The sequence below is a fragment of the Rhea americana genome, unplaced genomic scaffold, assembly GCF_003343005.1.
Source record: "Rhea americana isolate MKP2758 unplaced genomic scaffold, rheAme1 scaffold_210, whole genome shotgun sequence".
Taxonomy (NCBI): Eukaryota; Metazoa; Chordata; class Aves; order Rheiformes; family Rheidae; genus Rhea; species Rhea americana.
The window spans coordinates 635,236-654,655 of record NW_028186259.1 but is presented as its reverse complement, the minus strand read 5'-3'; the positions used below and the strand labels follow the sequence as shown (position 1 = coordinate 654,655).

Below are 19,420 nucleotides of genomic sequence, written 5' to 3'. Positions count from 1 at the left end.
GTGTCCCCCACAACGGATGTGCTGGCCCTAACTATGCTGCCGGAGAAGAAAGTGCTTCAAGTTAGCCTGTGACAAATTTTATGTGCCACCTCAGCCAAGTCCAGAAGTGCTTATAAAAAACAGTGTTAGTGTATCATTCAGAACAATCAAATACTACGTGCACGAAAAAGTAGTTTAGAGCAACATAAATTTAAAAAAGTGACAATTTCATCACACATTTACTGTACACTGCTGTTCTTAGGGTTGACTACTTTCCTCTCTCACACTCTCTCTTTCTCTTTCTTTTAATCTTTCTCCTTTTCTTTCTTTTTTTCTTTTTTCCCCCTTTTTTGGATTTGGTCCACTGGAGATAAATCACCCTCAATGATATATATATTTAAAAAAAATATCAGCAGCAAGACTCTCTTGAAATAGATTCTGTTTGATGTAGCTAGTCTGTCTTTTCTGTTTTGCCCTCTTTCACAGCAGCCTCTGAAGTTTTCCGCAGGGGGGCTTTCTCCGAGTTGGCGTGTCCTTGGCCGGATTCCGCCGCTCCTCCGTTTTTGTGCGATGTGTGCTTTTCCAAGTAGTTCAGCATTTCACTGAGAACAGTTTGGAAAGTGCTTAGGGCAGCACATATTGCAGGAGTTCCAAAACCATGAGTGATCAAACTATAATTGGGAGAGAGGCAGAGAGAGAAAAAGAAAGAAATGCACACACACACATAAACATATATTCACTCTCATCCATTGAAGAGTTTACAGTACACTGATTTGCTACAGTGAAATTCAAGGTTTGCTCCCTAAACTATTTATTACCTGTGGGAGAAATAGAAAAGAGAAGAGCAGTAGAGCAGACTACATACAACTTCAAAGGTTGTTTTTGGTAGGAGTATCAGCTCTGAAACACTGTGAGACAGATCCTCAGCTGACGTAGATTGACACAGCGCTGTTGACTTCAGAGAGGCCAGGGGAGAATCTGTGCCCTAGGCTCTCTAGCATTGCTACTGCTTTGCTCCCAGAAGGGATGACTTCCTCCATCTCAGGTAGATGAAATCAGTYGTGTGTGGCTTATTCAGTCTCCCAGATCAGACTCTTTAACGAGTTCTGATTATTCTATGTGGACATATGGCTGCGCCTGTATTGRGAATGAAGCAATGCCAAAGTGCAATCTTTGACCCTCATGSCAACTGGCATAGTTTGGCCATGTCCGTGCTACTAAACCCTATGAGCATCGAAAAGGGTGGAATCCAAACTGCCTATTTGGGAATGGTCCTTGGCCAATGCTAATRCCCAAACAATGCCCAAGAAATGTTTTGGAAGGAGGTAGTTCAGCCAAAGATTGTCGTAACAATTTAATAATAAAAATAAATAAGTTCCATCAGCCTTGCCCTGGTGGCGTTGAATTTACTAGTGTAAATTTACCCATGCTACTTTTCATCCAGATAAAGAATTTTCTCCAGTCAGCACTGAATTTGTCTTGCTGTCGTGCTGTACTGCGAAGTAGCTGAATGTCAGTGGTGCTTCTCACTTATAATTACTGAAATGATTTATTAATGCAGTTACCAGGCAGAGCTGCAGTGGGTTGGTCTCTAAATTTRGAGGAGCATTTCAGAGCACACGTAAGTACCTACAGTCAGTTGAAATGCTCTTTGGGCAGAAGCATGCAGGTTTCCCACAGGTCCTGTGTCATAGATATCACCACTGTGAGGATGTCTCAGCTGCCCTAGGACATGTCAAATGTTATTGGAGATCTAGTTTTTAGGCAATTAACTCCAGATCTATCTGCCTAAACTTTATGTTTACAGTGTGACATAGTCACGTGAAGCCTGGAACATACTTTTGCATGAACAACTAAATTTTTGTAATAATGACTCATTTTGATAGGCTCTACATCCAAAAAAAATCCCCTCAAGATTATTAGTTTTCATTTAGAAACATAAATGGAAAAATATTTTAAGCRTTGAAATGTCATTGCAGTTTTAAGTCTTATTTCAATTATCCCAATTCTGTTGAAGGGATAAAGAAGACAGGGATAGAAATAATATCTGATTTTTGAGTTCACCAACATTTTTTGGAAATCAATATTTCATACTGGTTTAGGTGAAGAAAAAATCAGATTATGGTGATTCTTAAAAAACAAAACAAAACAAAACAACTACCCCCAAAAAAACAATAACTATTTCCCATCTCAGGGCAGTTAAGATCTTATCCTTGYAGTGACCTTCCAGCTGTTTGAGGCACCATGACAGTAAACCCTGATCTGATGCAGAGGAATGCATGTAGGTCAGAAACAGGAGCATTTCACTTCAGTGAGCAAGAAAATCTTTCTCCTCTGCACTTCAGCTTCCCAGTCTTCCCAGGAATTTTACAAATGAATGAAAAAGAGTGACACAGTGTCAAAACAAAAGATGTTGCTCAACGCATGGGTAATTGGCAGGATGCTAGAAGTACCAAAAAGGACCAGCAGAAAGGTTTCAAAACTTCTTTCAGGGTGATCTTTCTCGTCTCATCTCATCTCATCATCTGTGCTAGAGATGAGAATCCTGTTTTCTGGGAATGCTGTTATCCTAAGGAAGACACCAAACCTATTGAGATTCTAATCAAAACGAGAGCTCAGTCTGGAGATACTTCACCATTTCAGATTGGGAGTGGTCTTGTCTTTTATGAACGGTCTCCCAAAGGCAATGACAATTACTAAATAACTAGCTTTTAGGATGTTTATCYATCAGTCTCCAGGCACTTCTCAAAGGAGGAAATTATGTTTATCCCAGTTAGTAATGAGATGAAAATGGTAATTAAATATTTACAAGGACTCCCTTGCAGACATCTGTTAATGATATCACATGACTCCTGGAGTTTGGACTCTTAAAATTTGGACTTGTTATTACTAAAAAAAAAAAAAAAACTCTTGATATTTTTTCTTGAGCATTAAAAAAGAGATAAATATACCTGGCTATAAATTTCAAAGATTTTTGAGAAATGTCTGGTTCACCAGGAAAAAAAAAGCAGTCATCATAAGCCATATTTTTAATAGTAGTAATAGCAACATCACCAGTAGTAGTCAAATAATAATATTTTTAGTACTCTAAATCTTGGCGTCATGTCAGAGTCTTTAGGTACTAAATCAAGATTTAGTACCTAAATCTTGGAGTCCAAGATTTAGGAGTCATGTGATTTTAAGAAGATTTCAGTTTGCATTTTATCATCATTTTTTTTTTGCTTTCATAAGTCCAGAGAAATGACTGAAAATGCAAAAGAACTTATAATACCAGAAAGCAATGAAAATGAAGTCCAAACATATCATTACTAGTTTTAATGTCTCATGACTTTTACACTGTTTATGGGATCTTCTGGGTCCTGATTTTGGAAAATGGCTACTACTGAGAGATACATCAAATATTTACAAACTTGCATGAAAGAGAAACTAGTTTATCTATTTTAAGAGTTGCTAATATCCGAAAAAAATCATTTCCAATGGATGAAAATATTAAGTTTTTATAAAGGATTAAGTAGAAAAAATGTCTTCTAATTTGTTTCTCTTTGAACATTTCTCTGTGTCTTGAGCAGAAAAAGAAACAGTGTTGTGTTCATACCATAGCTCAGTACCGCCTGAAGAGCAAAGTAGGAATATTGTAGTGGAAACTTATAGCGACTGACTCAGAAATGATTCATAGGGTTAAGATAAAACTTCAATATTCTCAAATGATGAACAAAACATGTATAAAACACCATGATGGGATAAAATCTGATATTAAGGTATGTAAATGTAGATGTCTGCAAGTATGCGTATAAATGAGCTGTGTCTAAACTCCCAATATCATCAAAGGGACCTTAATTCATGTTCCTGTTTATAAGACTCTATAGTCATTTGAGTTGTCCTATGGTACCAAGATATCTACATCAGGTGGGTAGATAATGCAGAGAGCTCACAGGAAACCAGCACCCCTTTAGAATCACAGAATCAGTAAGGCTGGAAGGGACCTCTGCAGATCATCTAGTCCAACCTCCCTGCTCAGCAGGGTCACCTAGAGCATGGTAGACAGGGTTACATCCAGGTGGACCTTGAAGATCTCCAGAGAAGGAGACTCCTCCACCTCTCTGGGCAACCTGTGCCAGGGCTCCGTCACTCTCACAGGGAAGAAATTCCCCCTCACGTTCAGGCGGAACTTCCTGTGCTTCAATTTCTGCCCATTTCCTCTTGTCCTGTCACATGGGACAACTGAAAACAGTTTCTCCCCGTCCCCTTGACACCCTCCCTTCAGGTACTTGTACACATTGACCAGATCCCCCCTCAGTCTGCTCTTCCCCAGGCTGAACAGGCCCAGCTCTCGCAGCCGTTCCTCACAGGGCAGGTGCTGCAGCCCTCTGATCATCTTCGTAGCCCTRCGCTGGACTCTCTCCAGTAGCTCCCTGTCTCTCTTGTCCTGGGGAGCCCAGAACTGGACGCAGTACTTGAGATGAGGCCTCCCCAGGGCTGAGGAGAGGAGCAGGATCACCTCCCTCCACCTGCTGRCAACAGTCTCCCTAATGCACCCCAGGATATCATTGGCCTTGGCCACAAGGGCATATTGCTGTCTCATGGTCAATCTGGCATCCACCAGCACTCCCAGGTCCTTTTCTGCAGAGCTGCTCTCCAGAAGGTCAGCCCCCAGCTTGTACTGGTGCCTRGGGTTATTTCTCCCTAGGTGCAGGACTCTGCACTTGCCCTTGTTGAACCTSATGAGGTTCCTCTCCATCCAACTCTCCAGCCTGTTGAACTCTCTCTGAATGGCAGCATGGCTATGGACTGATGGGATATCTCAGATACCTCATATCATTTAAAAAGACACTGCATGCTTATCTTTACTCAGCTATATCTTCCTTGAAGATCTTACCTAGATCTTCACTGGCAATAATGGCAGCTTAGACACCCAGCTTATATTGACACACTAAGTTATGTGCAGTTTATCCACAGCAAGATGCTACACTTCTTGTCTGAAAACAAATGCTCACAGAAAAAGGATTATGTGCAGGGAGTTAGGAGCCTGTCTACTTTACAGATCTGCCTTTTAGCCTCTCATATTCAACTAATCGTCAAACACARCAAATTTTTTCGTGATAAAGCTTTGCATTTCCTATAGGGGCAAAATAGTGGATTGGCACCAGTGTCTTACAGTTTGGATTCCTGATGACTGTATTCTTCTCCACGGATGGGGATATGCAAAACCCATTAAATTCCCTGTGATGTTCTACCTGAATTTCATTGAGAGATATCATTTCATACATAATTTAACATCAGCCCTCCTTGCCATGCTTCTGTTAGCATTTTTAGCCACACTTTAAGTAATGATCATAAAAAGCCTGAGAGACATTATTATCTTCTACTTTATCTTATTTTTTATCAGTAATTCCTCCTTTTTTTGAACTTTATTCACATTAAAGTCTTTGGAAAATCTGAGAATGTTAGATAGTCGTCTTTTGCTAGTCAAAGTATGCTTCCAGTCATGGGAGAAAGTTTAATTTTATATTTAAATGCAAGGTATGACAGGTTGAAGACTAATGGTAAAGCATTCAAATGTGATTCCTGGAAGTCACATTTAATTGCCTGATTTTTCAAAGTGACTGAGTTCCCACTGAATACAGCCCAATTTTGATATGTCCCACACTTATGAAGTGAGTTGTTTTCATTGTGATAACTTTAATTAAGATTTTAGAGCCTATATTAAACACTGTGCTTCATAATGGAGTCATCTGAGTCTTCTCAGCTCTGTACTGTGCTACATTTCGTTGTGACCCCTATAAACTAGTGAGTTAATTGTTCTAAAAGGCAAGGCTTTTAGATTCCACGATTTTGGTACTGTGCATGGAGATCTGTAGAAAGCAAGCAATGAATAGCAGGCCAAGATATTATAAATTCTTACGCTTAAGGACATCCAGACCTGCCTGCAATCCTGCCCAGCGTTATGATGCAATTATGTCTGCTYGTGTTTTAATGATGGCCTTACTTAGAAGTGAAAAGATCCAAGTATGCCTAAAGGCTTGGACTCCTGTTTGGCAGCTACCTCAAGGACTCCTCCATACCCCAGGCTGGTGAAACTCTGACGTGTTGCAAAAGAAACAGATTCCCTCTCCATGGGGGAGKATGAGGCCATCTGCACTGAATGTTTACATCCTCATTTAAAATAAATAAATACTTTAACACAATATTAATAAAGTAAAAAGCAACCTTGAACTTGCTGGTCTGAGTTTCTCAGAACTTTAAATATAAAAAACACAACACATTTACCCAGATTTAATGAAACATGATAGATGGCAAACAATGAGAAACTTGCAAAGTAGGCCCTCATGATTGCTTTCCACTCATAACTAAAAAGGTGCATTAAAGAAGTGCTTTCCTATGCAGATGCATCTCTTTTTACTGTACATAAAGGTAACGAAATTTTGGTGAGAGAGTGAGAAGTGCTAGAGTTGATACCTCATATTTCCAAAATATTCTATTTCAACTGTGCAGATTTTAGACCTCAGGGTTGATCTTCTACACCAGGAGAACGCCCAGGGGAAGTCTCTGGAACATCCCAGAGTGAGACTTTGTAATGTGTTCGAGCTGCAGGCCAAAGACAAAGCTAGGGGACTGTTGTGCAGCTGGCACTCACAGAAGGCCTTGGGTACTCACCAAGAAGTCTTTCTTTCAAAGCACGATATACTCCAATGATAAAACGCTAGACAACCCTGTAACTGGCCAATTTCTAATGAGAAAAAGAAAAAAACCAAACAAGTTTTATGCTAACTGTAGATGAAAAAAACTAGTCTTGTGGTCCATCACTACCAGGAGAGCCAAACACACCAAAGAGACCACGAAGAGATCCAAGAATAGTGGGCACTTTTGAAAAAGAGAAAACATGTACCCCACACAGGCATCACCTCCTTCAGCCTCTCCTTGCTCTTACTCATCTGTCACATCTTGCCCAGTGACAAGGCAAAGAAAATGAGATTCAACCAACTTGCTATCATGCATAGACTTTTCTTGTAAAGCAGCTAATACAGCTGAGAAGCAGCTAATACAGCACTGAGGAAGACCAAAAGCTATGGACACAGCAATGACAGAGAACAAGGCAGCTTTCTAATTCAGTCATTTGGGAATGAGAGGATGACRTTGCTTTTCCTGTGAATCAGGTGACTGCTTTAAATGTTTAAGAAATATTAAGTGTTGGACTGAAAACCAAAATCAACCCTGCCAAGTTTTTTTCAGCTTTGAGGAATGTATATATGCGCTTTCCGCTGCAGTCATGAAACTTATTTGTTAATGAAGAGGATAAAGAGAACAAAACTGAGATTCTCATCAATTTTCTGCCTCCAGAATTGGTGACTTTAACAATATATTATATCACAAGACTCACAACACAAATAATACAATTTGGCAATACTGGCAATTTGTCACCTACTCACAAAAAAATCTCTTAATTCTTCTTTAAAAAGAGCAAGAAAAGATATATGGGATCTTCGGGAAAGAGAATGAGGGGAAAATCCCAGGGGAAGGAATCCTAATGTTATTTTCAAATGAGGAGCAAAGTAAAGAAAAAAACAACAACAACAAAAAAACAAGAAATGAAAAAAGGAAAAACTGAAAAACTGAAAAAGAAAAAGAATAAAAGGAAAAAAAAAGAAAAGGAAAAGGGGGAAAGGAAGTAACAATTCACTGATCACTGTTCCTCAGCCCTAAGAACCAGTGCTGTCCCTCTCCACTAGCTGAATCTAAAAGCAGATCGAGAGAGATCATGGAAATCAGGGAACTCTAGAGGGCACCAGAGCTGTTTCACCACAAACTTCACAGCTCACCAGGTTTCTTCCAGTCTGTGCATTCAAACAGAAGGTTTCTACCACTAATCAAGATGACTGGAATTATGACAGCAACTGCTCTAACTACTGATGGGCAACGAAGAGCGACAGCGAGAGAGCAATATGCAAGGAAGTAAGCAGATCTGTAAAGGCAATCCACCAGTAAGGCTTTTGAATTGGCTCTTCGTTGCAATTCAAAAACATGTGTCAAGCTCCAAAACTTACTTAATTGCTCTCTTTTACCCTTCAGAAAGAAAAACGCTACTTTCTGTCCGGTCCCTAAGTCTGAGCTACTGGTTTCTTGCTTGTTGCTTTCTGTGTCACCTTGTCAGCGTGATGCCAGGCGCTTGCAGGCAGCTGACACCTCCAGGCTTAGACTAGCTAAACGACAACACTCTTGTCTCAAACCGTTTTCACAGGAAAGGTGTTTCATATCAGCTGGATTGCTAGACAAAATGCACAAAAAATTGTGAAGATGCTGATTGCTTTTATTATCTAGCTTTTGTATTTTGAGCCTATTCTTTTTTGTCTATTTATATATAGTTTCTCCACTGAGAAGTGTCACCTGCAAGAAAACGTTCCCTTTGCTATTTTACTGTCTTTATCTTTTATATATAAAATCAGTGATCTGAGTGTAATTCRTATCTTGACTTAGTCATTTCTATTAAGAAGAAATGTAACCTTGAAGTTAAAGGATCAAATCCAGCTTCAATTACCAGTAAGTGTTCTCCTTTCCCTATATGATGGATAACATCACTGGATATCTGAGCTTTTGATGTAGTACCAATTCTTACAGTTACAAGTGTCCCTAAAGCAGATGTAGAAGATATATTTAGACCCCAATTTTACAAGTAAGAAAAGTGAGATCAAGGGACTGACTAACGAGGTCAGGGAGTCTGTGCACTTGTAAGCCAAGAAGTGTGCACAGATCTCTTGAGTATAATTTCAGCAAAACTTCTTTTTATAAGTTTTTTATACCACTGTTTTTTGGCTTCCAAGCACAGAATTGATCACTGTTAATGAGTTTTCTGGTAACTCTAGTCTCTATTAGAGCTTTCAGAAAAAAAAATCCATTTTGGGGAGGATTCAGTAGGTTGTTTTTTTAACCTCTAATTTATCCAGTTTCTAGTGTTTTAAAAATAAAATAAAATAAATAAAAAAAAACTCAAAAAAAATCCACAAAATAAAAGCCCTAAAGCATTGTGTTTGACATTGTGGACATAAAATTTGGAAAAACAAGATGAAATCTCAATATGTCACTATTTTTTAAAAATTTGATTAAAAAAGACTTCCATCAAAAAGTTACTGAATCCACTTTAAAACATTAATACTTCTAACTCCTACCAGAGACCACTCATTTCCAGCAGTGTGAATCTGCCCATACAGTTAGCAGAGCTACATTTGCTCAGGATGCAGGAATGTCCTAAATTCGGACCCTTATGCTGAAGACTGCACAGGTACTTTATTGATCGACTTAAACATAAACCAAATAAGGTAGGATCCTTGCTGCAGAACTGTAGCTTTTTCTTAATAAGCAAACCACTACATCATACAATAACACTCTCTCATTCTCATTCCAGTCTTAGTTTTCCCTCTGCAAACTTATTAGTTGGAGAGGAGGGATGGAAAGTGAACAYGAAGGCTCACACATGTCTGTTTGTCACCTGGCCTTAAACTATTTGTCTGGAAAGTAAGGGTAGTAGCTCTCATTTCCCTGGCAAAGGAAGAGTGTTAAGCCTGTGTCTTGCATTTATGGTGTGAATATGTTGGTCTCCGAGCTACTCAGAGAAATGCCATCATCAGGTCCCTGTTTCACGGTTGAAACAGGGCACCTCACTGCGGGACTCTAAGTGAATACTCTTGCTTAATGCCCTGACTTTTAATGAGCTCCTTGAGCTCCCTAAACAGTATGAGGGAAACAAGGGATAGAAATCACTTGATTACACATAGGCTTCTCACACCATCAGAGCTGCTGTGGGCATCCAGAGTATGGGGCTGATAGGTATGAGACAGGACTCACAAAAACAGCTTGAATTCAGGAAGTGGCAGGCAAAGGTGAGACAGGATGCCCTGGTACCTATAAAATGACCCTAGATCCCTAYGTTCAGACAGTTGAATCCCCCCAGAGTACTTAAACTGGATCTAGGGGATGCCTTTAGTCATCTCTACCTGTGCCAGCAAAGTAAGAGTGCCCAAGCTCCTTCTCTGGTCCTGAGCCATAAAGGGTCTCTGACCTCATTTTCATTGCTGAAGTATTTTAACTCACAAGGTTATGACAACATCTAAGCTCTCAACTAGATCAGTCTCTTGACTGTAATAATGTTGACTTGTGCCTGGGAATTGTTTGGGACAGTAAGGGTTGGTCTAGGCCAAATTCATACAAGGAACCACCATAGCAATCCAACTTCATGGACAATTGTGGTCCAGTGTCTGGGACTATACCCCAGACAWGGTTTAATAGATCAGTTTGTGTATATTTTTTGGAGGATCTCAATTTCCCTATGTCCCCATTCCCTCYCTGAAACAGGACAGAAGCATTTCCCTTCTTCAGAGTAGGGATCTATACAACTGGATGCAAATGTGTGCTTCACGTAGTCTAGTTCTCTGCTGTRGAAGGGACCAGATGCACTAAATGACTGTAAGGACCTAAGGTACCAGGGAGATGGGTGACATGCAAGATAATCACAAACAGTTCATTAAGATCTAGCTGTACATCATTAAAAGTAGATGGGCAGGGCTTGATGATTGCACTGGTTAGCATTATTTCAAAATCAGTAGAAGAATTTTCTGACCTGCAATGCAAGCAATCAGCTCTAGTTGAGTTAATGGCAGGATTATAYGTGTTGGATTTAGCCAAGTCTTCACCGTATTCCATCATGACTACCTGCGCCATATGGTCCCTGAGCATGTGTCTCAGAGCTCTCATGCCCTCAGACAGAYTTGTCCTCTTCTCCTTATGGTTGCCCTGGTTCATCATGTTCAAGCTTTTCTAAAGAGCTGCTCTCAAATCATTATACAGGTACTTTGATTATATCCACCTTTTTGCTTTCTCTAACTCTACCAACTCCCCTTTTCCCTCTCATTCCCTTGGATAATTGAGAGCTGTCTCTCAGTTTGACTGAGTGTGCAGACAGGCACTTTCATCCGTTCTGAATCCAAAGAAAAACAACTTCTAATACCAGGGAGGGATTTGTATAACCTTGCTATCCTAAAAAAATAAATCAAGATGAGATCTCAGYATTACTGACATCAGTGGGATTTGGAAATGATTTTAGTTTCAGGATAAATTAGAAACTCAGCTTTTTCTTCATGCATATACAGACACAYGCATGTGTACACAGAAGTGAGAGAAGAAACTTTTGTTTTAAGTAGCAGGAGGCATTTTAAAATGAACTATTTTCTCTGGAAAACTTTTTCCTCCCTTCCTCCCTCCCTCTCTTGCACCTTCCCTCCCTTTCTTTCTTTCTTTCTCTCTCTCTTTCCTCCTYCTTATGTCCTCTCTCCTCTTTCTTATTTCTTCATGCCCACTGCATTTTGAAAATAAATGACTGAAAAAATAGACTCCTCTCATTAAAGTCATCAAAACATTTGRGTTCTTTTCTAGCATACTGGCTGTGTGCATTGTTTTTCCTTTCTCATTGAAAATCCTTATAGCCAGCTTTGACCTTTACAGAGTGTCTACAATAAGCCTGACAAGATAAAATCCTGTGTGAACATTAGGAGGACCATGGATTTAATGGCTTTGCACTCTACTGCAGTGGATTCATACACGTTGATACATGGATCAGCCTTCATGGCAACAGAGACACTCATATTTCCAGAGAGAAAATCTCAGCACTTTGTAATGGAACAGGATTTTTCCAGCGTTATCCTGTTTGCCCTGTTGCTTAATGCTAACTCTGTTTTCAGAAACTGCTGTTGCACCAGATAAAACCCGCAGGATTATTCCACTCTCTTCTTGCATTTATCATGAAGAAATAATGAACAGCTGAAGTGCAGCATGGATGCTATACAGCCCACCACCTCTTCTAGAAACTGCGCTTATATAGATACTTAGGAACATRAGCTGCCCCAGGACTTAGCCCATGAGGTTATTACTTATTACAATCTTACGATCTTATGATTTTGAGGCTTATTATGCTCTAGATCTGACTCCAGACCTGACAAAATTTGGACTTCTCTAAATCATAGTACATTTCTACAGCACATGCATGACACCTAACAGGGCTATTGTAATAAGGGCAGGTGCTTATATTCTCAGCCAACATATATATTATTAAATAAGGATTTTCATGGCCTGATTTCTGATCCCGAGTCCAAATGGCACAATCTGTCCAAATCAGTCTGGCTATGTTTTCTTAACCTCACAAACTCTACCCAGGTTGCTTGAGACATCCTGATCCACCTCCTGAACTGTGCCCAGGAATAGTCAGGAACAGTGCTAGTTAGTCTGGCCAAAAGAAAACCCAGGATCCTGCTAAAAAGCAGCACAGGCAGCCAAAACATGCCTGCGCCCTGGTACTTTTTTGTTTGCTAATATAGATGTAATTTCTCTGCAGTAAGATACTCCAAAAGGCCCTGAAAAGAGACGAAACGTGCATAAAGCACATACAACTCTCTACTAAGCCTCAGATAGCACAAAATTATTGCTGGTATGAATACAAGTGTCTCCAGAATAGCTGTTCTTGGACAAACAATACTGGGAAATTGATGTTTCTGCTGCCTTGAGCATTCTGTATTCAGGTCAGATGGGCATCTCAGAAAGCAGCTGCATACACATGGTTGTATCAGGGATGTGGATGAGAGTTTAGTTTTTCCCTGCCTAGTAGAGTTTTGCAAAACTCAGCAGTTCTCAGGCTCGCTGGTGGTTTCTTTGAAGATTTCCCTTGTTCTAAGCTTTGCATGAACTTTGAGTTTGGAGTTTGAGCAAACCCAGCAATTTTGATCCCATCATGGGGACTGTCTTGCACTTCAAGTTGGACACAAGCGTACAAACCTTGATGAATTGGGACTCAGTGAAAAAACTTCACAGAGCAGTGTGAGCTTGAAGAATTAAAACAGAGGAAACAGGACTCACTAYCTGGATCTGACCTGTGCCAGTCTGCGATCCCTCATGTTAATTATTAATGTTGAGGAAGTAACATCACAAGCAAGTGGAGCATATAACTTCACATTTACCAACTGTAGGTAATTTATTCCTAAAGAAAATTTTCTTTTGACTCAAAGGTGGTAGAGGYTAGATTATACTCTAGATATAAGATTTTATACCCCTTCAAATAGTCTTTTACATCTTTTATTGTCTTGTAATTTATTCTAGCACTTGAGATTTGTATCATACTTGTGATTTATTTTTTRCTCATAAAATATCTGTTTGACTTTCTGACATCATACCACAAGGTATGGTATGATGGCTGTGAATGATATATATATATATATATAAACAAAAAACAACAAATTTTCATCTTGTGGTTTCTATTTTTATTCCCTTGATAATGRCTTATGCAGCAGAATTTTTTTGCCTCCTCTCGTTATATTAAACCTCTGTGAATCTATATGACAGCTCCCATGTTTTCTCCCCTTGGTCATAAAATCAGYTTGTACTGAATAGGCTGTCTGCTTATGCAAAAAAAACACTCATAAAGACTTGTCAGAGGTGGCAGTGAAAGTCTATGGCCTGTTCTCTCTATAGGTAATATAATAGTTCCATCCCAATCCAGAAATCTATGTAGCAAAAGGATGGAGAACTTACTATGAAAAAGACCACAATTCTGGAATATAGATGAGAATGAATATGAAAATTCACTATTGAAAAAGCATGCTATGGAATTTATGATGACTGCAAGCATTTACTGCATCAGATTTATGCCTCCTCTGCAAAACATATTTGTAGAGCACCAACAGCTCTTGGGCATTTTGGACATAAATAACATTAATTTTGTCTGCATAATCAGCCACTTACTTCCATATTCCAGTTTGAGAGTCTAACTACCATAGTTGTCATTAGAGTRTTTGACAATGACTRCAATATGAAAGTCAAATACATCTCTATCTTGAAGTTGCAATGCTCTTTATCTATAGCTATGTGATAATTATGTTCATTCCACCGTAACAGATCAGGTCAACCTTTTCTTTCAGAAATCTGAKTGAGGTTTTGAGGAAAGGCTACGTTTAGGCATGCAGAGACCATTGTACATTGAATATTTGAATTGTTAGTTAGGCATATCAAATGCTTTTGGCATCTTGTTATGAAATCGTTCCCAACTGATGCAGAATGACAAGTAACTATTTATATCTGTGACCAGTAGGAGGCTGTGATATGCCTCAAACAATAGTGACTATGCTGTAAGGACTTTCTCCTTGTGTCTGAGCACCAGGATGTTTTTCCTGTTCTGATTTCTCCAACTGACCAGGCAGGAATTTTTGGTGTGGGAGGTCAATTCAGTCTGAGCATCATCCCTCAGAAAAAGACAGAGAAACCAAGTGACTRGTCAGAAGCAGTCTACACTCAAATGTTGACTCTGAAAATACTCGGTGTCTCTGAAAAGCGTGGTGAATTGCATTCTCAYATCTTCTCTGACATCTGAGACAGAATTATGTGCCTTCTATGATATTTGAGATCAGGAAGGCAAATAGTGGTAAGAGTGATTCAGATGACCTAGCTGTGAAGGCTGCTAGATAAAGGGAAGAGAATCTCTCTCTCTCTTTTTTTTTTAACCTAAATTTAAATATACATATTTACAATATAAGTATATACATGTGCATTGATTATCTAAGTTCTCGTTCAGCTGCAGATCAAGGCTAGACTGGTCAGGCAGTGGAGTCTAGAGAGAAATTAATGTCACATCAAAGTCAATGCCTGCTTAATTGTATTGTAGAAGTCATTGGCTGTATGGACAGGATCCCAAGGACTTGAATAGGAGCTAGACACCTGAATGAAATAGAAACACCTAAATATARATGACTAAAGTTAGAGGTCTGGATCAGAAGCTGGATCTGATCTTGTTTTCTCTAATRGATGGAAAATGTAGATGTCTCATTTCAGAATCTTCTTGGTCTAGCAGGCCTGGATAGCAAGACAAGCTGAAGTATTCATTTTTCCATGAGCAGCGACATCAGAGAGGGCTGTCTGATTTAAACTTAGGGAAGTATCTACATAGGATCAAGACCTGTGCTCTTCTAGGCTCCCGTCTTCTGCCCAACCCTTATAGTCTATAGCAGGTATGAAAGAAAGTACTGAAAGATCCAGGAGCTCCCTGCAGAAGCTTTATTTGTGCTCTAACCTGCTGGAGTGAAGCAGAGAAAGAAGGATGGGAGCTATACTATTTGCTGGATTTTGTAGCCAAAGTAGTCAGCATTTTTGCCTGCCTGCTATTTCTTCTTTAAATACAGAAATCCTTGGGGATTAGCTGACCTGTATCACATTTACCCTACGTGCTTGTAAAGGGGAATTATCTGTATCTTCACTAGCTTAGGTGGCACATTCAAATCCTTCTATGAGTATTCTGYGTTGATAGTTGTGTCCTAATAGGTACACTTTTGTAGCTAGATATTATGGAGCTTGTGTGTATAAGGGAGATGCAGGTGGTGCGTGTATATGTTTTTGTACATCGCTGCATGAAAACAGAAGTGATGCTGTGTAGGTGTACTCATAAATGCATAGGGTGCACACTGGTAGGCATAACCATAAACAGGGTGTGTGCATTTGTGGACTAGGAAAAAAAAGTCTTAAGGACTGAAAAGCTGCTCTCCTCCTGGGTCAAGATGTACCTCCTGCTTTTCTCTGGGCTGCATGTTAGCATAAGGCTGGGGGAACAACATCCCATCTAAGCTCCTGGTTTCACTGGAAGGAAACTTGGAATCTTGYAATGTAATAAATTTCCCAATTTGTATCAATATTTTGTATATATAGCCAGAATGAGGAAGTACTCTATGCCTTATTCTTGCTCCCTCCCTCCCCCTCAAAATAGAGAGAGAGGAAAGATGTGAGATTATGGGTATTTTGGATTCCATACAAAGTCTAGATGTCAAAAAATGAGGTATCACACCAACTGGCTGGTAGATACTTCATACGCGATCAGAATCTTAATAGCTAAAACTTGTTGAGTTGCTGGGACACGAGGGATATGGGTCTAGCCAGTGAATGGTGAATGGCTCAGAGGGCTGTGCTAAAGAACATGCAGCACCTCCCTGAGGCTTTATAGGCCTAATGAATCTGCTTGGTGTCATGGTCTGTAAAGAACCCTTTGCAAGCAGTTCTTTACTTGTTGATTTTTTCAGGTACTAGTTAATGGCTAGAGGAAGACAAACAAACAAACAAACAAACAAAAAACCTCCATGAGTAAGAGTTAGTAGTTTTGTGAGTCATGCTTATCAGAGGCTAGGGATGAAGACACTATGCAAATTACTGTCTCTTCTCCCCTTCTTCAGAAAGAGGTGCCCCTCTGCAATCAAATAAAATACCTGTTGGCTAGAAATACACTTAATATTAAGTATACTTAGAATATGCTTAAGGGCCATGGTCTGTACTATTCGGTACAAAGAAGGAACGATCTTGGAGAATTCATATGCTCCTGTTTTGGAGAGTTGAAATTTAAATTTGTAGCCTCAGTTAGTAATTTATTGCCCTCAGTGGTTAGGGTAATGACAAGAGGACCTCCAGGATATTTCACCCTACCAGTCTTTAACAAATATGTTAGACAACTTTTCTAGTTCAAAATCACCTTTTGGAAGTTTCCATCAYTCTCTTGGCTGTATCAGCCTAAATATTAGCCTAAAATTTAGCCTRTACACAACCTAAATCAGGAAATGTATATTTGGGCAGCAACTCCTGGGATGATGAATCTTGCTGATCCAAAGCCATCTATGCACTTTCATCAACAACCTGGATAAACTTTCAGTAACATGTAGACTTGGTTTGCATGCACAATAAGTCCTCATCTCTATAACAGYTTATTAGCCTGTCCCCACCAGTAGATTTAATATTGCTAGGGCATAGACCCAGGTGCTGACTTTAAACATGCTAGTAAACTTTCAGCAGAGTTTCTGGCACAGTTTTGGTCTGAGCCATCTAGCTCCCAGACCATTCCAAGGCATTGGGATTAACTCCCAATTAATGCAGTGAGACCATTCCCAGCAGACAGTGTACCCTGAGGCCAATCTACTTGCAGGCTAAAAGAGTATATAGAATAGACACAATGAGCTAGTGTTAAATGGTAGCAAAAAGGAGGCTCTGGAGCTATTTAGTTAACTGGTAAGAATGCAGGCTAAGTGTTCCTTCTTTTCTTGTTTTTTTGATTCATCTACACCGCTRCTCTGGCTCAACTTGAATCTCCACACTTCTGCACGATCCACATTGTCTTTAGATTGGCTTGTTATTTGGGTTGCATTTAGAGCAAGACAACTAACTCTCTGGCCAGATGGGCAGATTTGACCAGAGACTGTAAGAAAAGACTGGCTCATATTCAGACTRGTCTTAGAAGAAGGGTGTATGCAACTAGCACTAGCTTCAGCCACATTTCTGGACAAACATGAGCTTTTAACAGGCACAGATAACAGAGAATAGACATAACCTTAGTCCTCAAGGTAAGGAAACAAATACTTCTATGTCATCATGTGTAGTCTTCAGTTCCAAACTCAGAAACAAAATACTACTGATGAAGGACTTTGTCACAGACTACCTCCCCCCTTTTAACCAAAAGTATCAATTCTATGCAAAGTTGTACCTGAAATGTGTTAAATGTCTCTGGATGTCGAGGTCTAATATTGGAGTTGGTCTGGAGGATCCAAGGGGTGATCTGTCTTGACTCAGAAGGTCTTGGAACTCTTTACATATTTGTCTAAAAGGAAAGGGGAAATCCTTAAACAACATAGCTGTAATCCTTCTCACAAAGCTGATATCCACCCTTAGTCTGTAACAGTTTCACATTTTCCTTAGTAATTTCTTCCATAATAGAAATGTTTGACAGAAGCAGTGATGAAAGAAATAAAGACAAAAGAATTTCCCCTCCCTGCCCTGAATTCTCAAGGCCAGCAACATAAAGAACCCCTTGAAATCTTCCCTTGAAATGGAATAGTTCATATCTGAAACCATGCTGGTATTGACATTTTAAAATGAGATTACTTTCCTAGATTGTGTCCAGTTTGATAATTTAAGTCTGGCTTAGCTCATCTACACTAGAAACAAGGATCATGGTTAAAGAAAATGATTAGCTAACACTAGAACATGCCTGGAGAGTTTATGCAGATACATTACTACTTGTGCATTTTCCTATGCGCATTGGTATATCTACATGTAAAATTCATAGCAGTTCTGGTATTGAGTTGTTCAGCCCCAATTCTAAGGTGATAGGCAGCAGGAGGATTTGTGAAGGAAAATATTTTCTTCGTTCTTTCAGTTCCCAACTGTGCCCATACTTGCCTTCCTTGTAGCTCTGGGGCAGAAAAACCAATAGCCCCTCAACAGATACCTGTCCCAGAAGTCTGTCCAGAGTAAGAAATCATTTCAGTAGCAATTATTTAAACTTCCTGTTGAAACATACTTTATTGTTGTTGTTGTTTTACATTTCCACCTTGCATCAAGCAGGCTAAAGTAGGTATCTATGACAGCTTGGAGGACTCACATCCTAGGAGAGTCTCTTTCTCTTCAGTGACTGTAGTCACTGAGCTAGGTGACTCTCTTAGCCCTCAGTATCTACACATTGGACTTGCATAGATAGATGAGACAAATCCCATCAGCTTTCCTTTCTATCTCTGTTGGTTTCACTGGCAACACATACTTTCAGTAAGCAGGACCTGGGACTCCAATTCTTCCCCTCGTAGTGGGAAACTTAGGCTCTGTATTCCCCGGTCTCCCATCTGCATGGCAGTCAAACTTCTTTGGGAAGGATGAACAGTGCTTCTGCGCCCCCCACCCCACCACTCTCAGAATGTCTTGGCATTGGGGTGTTAAAAACATTCCCCGGTATATGAATCCTGGGATATGACAAAATGGATATGGAACCTAAAGCTAAGAGGGACCTGAAAATAAATCTTTTAATTCTTGCAATATTGCTGCATTGGTCACTTTTGAAAATTAAGCTAGGAATGTGCTACCAATGCATTGCTTTAGTTTAAAACAGAAGCCAAACCAGATCCATATGGTGTATGTCCTCAGAATAGTACTAAGCTTCTCTCTGGACCGTGGATGGAAAGAGCTAGCATTCATTTTCAATTGATTTATTATATGGTCAGTTAAGAAAAGGAGAGGTGTCTGGATCTGTCTCTTATGAAGTCTCTAGATGGGCCTATTGTTCTCCATTGACTACTCTGGAAATGTAGACACTTACTGTGGGATCAGGAGGGCATGATGCCCACCAGATGATCAGAGCACTCAGTTAGATTGCCCTGAGCTAAATGCCTAAAATATAGACACATCTGCTTATACATTAGATGTCTAATCCTGCCGTAGAAACTACATGTACACTAATAAACTAAACAGTGCCATGGATCATCCTCAGGTCCTGAGGCTGATTGCCACCATCTGATCATGTCCATATGTTTAAACTTTCCTAGCTTTCCTAGCCTACTAAGCAGGGTGACTGCATCCAAACTGACTCCCGAGAATAGACCCTATTTTGAACTGTCTC

At 39.8% G+C, this 19,420-nt stretch overlaps 1 protein-coding gene across 2 annotated transcripts in view; it reads right to left on the bottom strand.

Moving 5' to 3' along the window:
• Positions 1–430: 430 nt before the first annotated feature.
• TFAP2D (transcription factor AP-2 delta) overlaps positions 431–19,420 on the bottom strand; it is a 48,099-nt gene continuing 29,109 nt past the window's right edge. For both annotated transcript variants that reach the window (XM_085304862.1, XM_085304861.1), the window contains 2 exons: positions 17,519–17,632; positions 431–650 (listed from right to left, as the gene is read on the bottom strand). In XM_085304862.1, the coding sequence (XP_085160988.1) occupies positions 431–650; positions 17,519–17,632 (334 nt within the window). The remainder of the gene's footprint in view (positions 651–17,518; positions 17,633–19,420) is intronic.